This window comes from Neomonachus schauinslandi, chromosome 6 (assembly GCF_002201575.2).
Source record: "Neomonachus schauinslandi chromosome 6, ASM220157v2, whole genome shotgun sequence".
NCBI classification, from domain to species: Eukaryota; Metazoa; Chordata; class Mammalia; order Carnivora; family Phocidae; genus Neomonachus; species Neomonachus schauinslandi.
The window spans coordinates 81,364,128-81,367,730 of NC_058408.1; the positions used below are offsets into that span (position 1 = coordinate 81,364,128).

At 32.7% G+C, this 3,603-nt stretch overlaps 1 protein-coding gene across 1 annotated transcript in view; it reads left to right on the forward strand.

The window, feature by feature from the left end:
• Nucleotides 1–3,603, forward strand: part of LYST (lysosomal trafficking regulator) — a 162,873-nt gene that overhangs the window by 66,871 nt on the left and 92,399 nt on the right. Inside the window, exons 15-16 of the mRNA XM_021696219.1 lie at nt 1,076–1,236; nt 2,483–2,673. Of these exons, the coding sequence (XP_021551894.1) occupies nt 1,076–1,236; nt 2,483–2,673 (352 nt within the window). The remainder of the gene's footprint in view (nt 1–1,075; nt 1,237–2,482; nt 2,674–3,603) is intronic.

Here is a 3,603-nt window from a genome sequence, read left to right on the forward strand (position 1 = left end):
AAAAAAAAAAAAAAAAAAAAAAAAAAAAAAAAAAAACTGTATCAAGTAATGCTGCCAATAGGTGGCATGTCATGGCCATGTATTTGGTTCCAGAAAGATGCCTGTAATAGAAAATATCTCATTCTAATGTTGTATGCCAGTTAAACCTCAATTAAAAAAAAAAAAGAAATTATCTTACATCTTTATCAGAAAATATTTCTATTCAAATAGTTAAATTTACAGGGTAGATATGAAACAGAAAGCCTTAGGGAAGAGTTTTTAAATAAATGGATATACCAATGTAGAATTTCTCATTAAGAGCTAACCATGTCAGTGTATACTAAGTCTTTATCTTATTAATAAACTTTACCTTTATAATTTACCTACCTATAATTTATAAATTACCTTACCTTTATCTTACTGTGGAGCTTAAAACATTCCCCAAATAGGGGTAGAGCTTGGTACTCTGCACTTCCAACCGGATGGTGAAATCCTCTCGTCATGTGTGTCTGTCTTTGAGAAAGCGTTTGTTTACCTTTTCCTACTCTGTCTTTTGTAAGGATTCATGTGAATATAGGAGACTAATCTAAAGCTCTGTGACTGAGCATTGAAAAAACAGAAAATGCAGAAAAGCACTGGCATTTCAGTGGCTAGTTAGAACAAAACCTAGAGACGTGATATTCTTTTCTGAGTAGTCTTTGAACGCTTCATAGAAGATGATATTTTAGGAATGGTTTACCACAGTGGGAGACTTCTTGGTGAAATTAGGGGGAGGTGGTCAGTTTGTGTCTGTAAATCAGGAAGGCACATGTGCAGAAGTCAATGACAAAGAAAACTCGTGTCACATGTCCAGTCCCATGTCCCATGGCCTGCTATAGGACCAGCAGGCATCTGTTTTGCCCCCCTCTCTGGAATTTGCGTACTGCCAGCACTGTGGACCAAGAGACAGCAGAATCTGTTCTTCTTTTTCTTCCCTTCACCAGGTCTGTGATGCCGAACCAAGAAAACTGTTCAAGAATTTCCCATTATTAAACATTCATACTTGTAAAATACTGAAGTCACTGAAATAATTGATTTAACTTTGTTTTTTGCGTAGGAAACCTGACGTTACTTTGGATTTTGTGCTTCCAAGAAAAACAAGTCTGTCATCTGATAGCAATAAGACATTTTGCATGATTGGCCATTGTTTATCATCCCAAGAAGAGTTTTTGCAATTGACTGGAAAATGGGACCTGGGAAATTTACTCCTCTTCAATGGTATATTTTTCTCCTTCAAAGGATTTCTAATTTTTTTCAGTTAATAAGTATTAAACTAGTAAATTATCCTGGATAAGATATTAATCCCTGTTTGTTCATTGATACTTAATAAGTACTATATTATCTAGATACCAAGATGCATTTTTTAAATATTTTAACATTTTATAGGGCGCCTGGGTGGCTCAGTTGGTTAAGCGACTGCCTTCGGCTCAGGTCATGATCCTGGAGTCCCAGGATCGAGTCCCACATCGGGCTCCCTGCTCAGCGGGGAGTCTGCTTCTCCCTCTGACCCTCCTCCCTCTCATGCTCTTTGTCTCTCATTCTCTCTGTCTCAAATAAATAAATAAAATCTTTAAAAAAAATAAAAATAAAATAAATAAAATAAAATATTTTAACATTTTATAATCGAGATGCTTCTTAAAATTGATACATACATTCAATGTAGGGGTGTGCATGATACCCCAACCCCTCTCCCCCAAAAAGAAAGCTTATGTTAAATAAACTTTATTTTATAATCCTGGAAAATGCACTATTATGACAAGTAAACTTAGAATGGTTGTCTCTCTTACTTAAAACTTTAGGATATTCTATAAAAATATTAAAGTTTAGGGAAAAAAGAAATATATGTTTTAAAATATATATATATATATATCACTAAACCTGGCACATAATAGCATTCAGGCAGTGTTTATTGAATAGATAGATGGGTGGAAGGAATAGAGACATCAACCCACATTTATTTTAAAAAGGAATTTACTGAAGTGTAGTTTCCATTTACTTAAAAAAAAAAAAGGGCAGAACAAAACCACAATAACTGTTCTCTAAAGAACAAATAGAATTTTGTGATTTATTTTATCACAAGCTTCACAGTTAACTCTATATATATTAATTCATTTTCCATCCATAGTTGGCATAGATTATTTGCTCATGACACCAATTTGGAATTTGAGGCTTTATCAATTGTATAGAGATAAAAGAATTTGGCAGAAAAATTAATTCTTGATTTCTTGTTTTTTATAAAAAATTCTGGTTGGGGGTGCCTGGGTGTCTCAATTGGTTAAGGGTCTGCCTTCAGCTCAGGTCATGATCCCAGGGTCCTGGGATCGAGCCCCGCTCTAGCGAGGAGTCGGCTTCTCCCTCTGCCCCTCCCCTTGCTCCTGCTCTCTCTCAAAATAAAAATAAAATCTTAAAAAAAAATTCTGGTTGGAGTGATATAAATAAGTAACTTTATTTTTCTGCTATTCAGGAGCTAAGATTGATTCACAAGAGGCCTTTTATCTATATGCTTGTGGACCCAACCATACATCTATAATGCCATGCAAATATGGCAAGCCTGTGAATGACTACTCCAAATATGTTAATAAAGAAATTTTGCAATGTGAACAAATCAGAGAACTTTTTATGACCAAGAAAGAAGTGGACATTGGTCTCTTAATTGTAAGTTTTCATTTTATAAGTTTTGACTTTATGGGAACTGATAATATATCTTTATTAAATGTGTAATTAGCTATGAATTAAATTTCTAAAGTGTATCTTCTTTCTTTCTCAACATTTTTGCTCCTTAAGAACATAGTTTCTTCTTAAAAAAATTGAAATACTCAGAATTTGCTTTCAAGTTTCAAATTTTTATCCCCTTTTTCTTAGAACTGTATTTCTGTACTAAGTATTAGTTTATACCTCCTAGTCATTCAAGAAAAATGTTTATGATATAGTGAAAATATAACATGTGTTAGCCTAAAAAATATTGCTCATTATATTTCATTTCCTTATTTATAAATAAATATTAACTTTTATTTATAATATTAGCTTTAATTATATATACTCAGATTTTAGAATATTTATTCTTTAATATCAATAACAATAAGGAATTTGGCTTTCAAAATATTGCTAACTCTGCTTATATGAGACTCTCAGATTGTTTTTTATACATTATTGTAATATTTTGTTCTAGTATACAATTTAGGAACTTGCGGTGGATATTTTTCATTATAGCAACTAGAAAGCTGAGCCTTTGTCTTAGAAGATCTACTAAAAACTGGTAGATCTGACCATGAAACTGTGTTCCTCCTTCTCTTGCTTCTTATGAGAGGTACAGTTAGAGGTCAGAGATGATTTTTACTTGAAGGAGACTACTAATTTGGAATGTATTTTGTTGTTGTTAATGAGATGTATATTTCATAATCAAAATAAATTCTGTTTTAAAGCTGTAACATTTGACTAAAGGAAAGGAGAAATTCTAGTATAGATATTTTGTAAAACATATGTAAGTCTTGAGTGGTGTTAAATATGTATCTGTGGTAAAGTAGCTAGAGGGTAGATACCTATGGAATTTGGCTAATGATCTGATACTGTGCATATGGTCTTTTT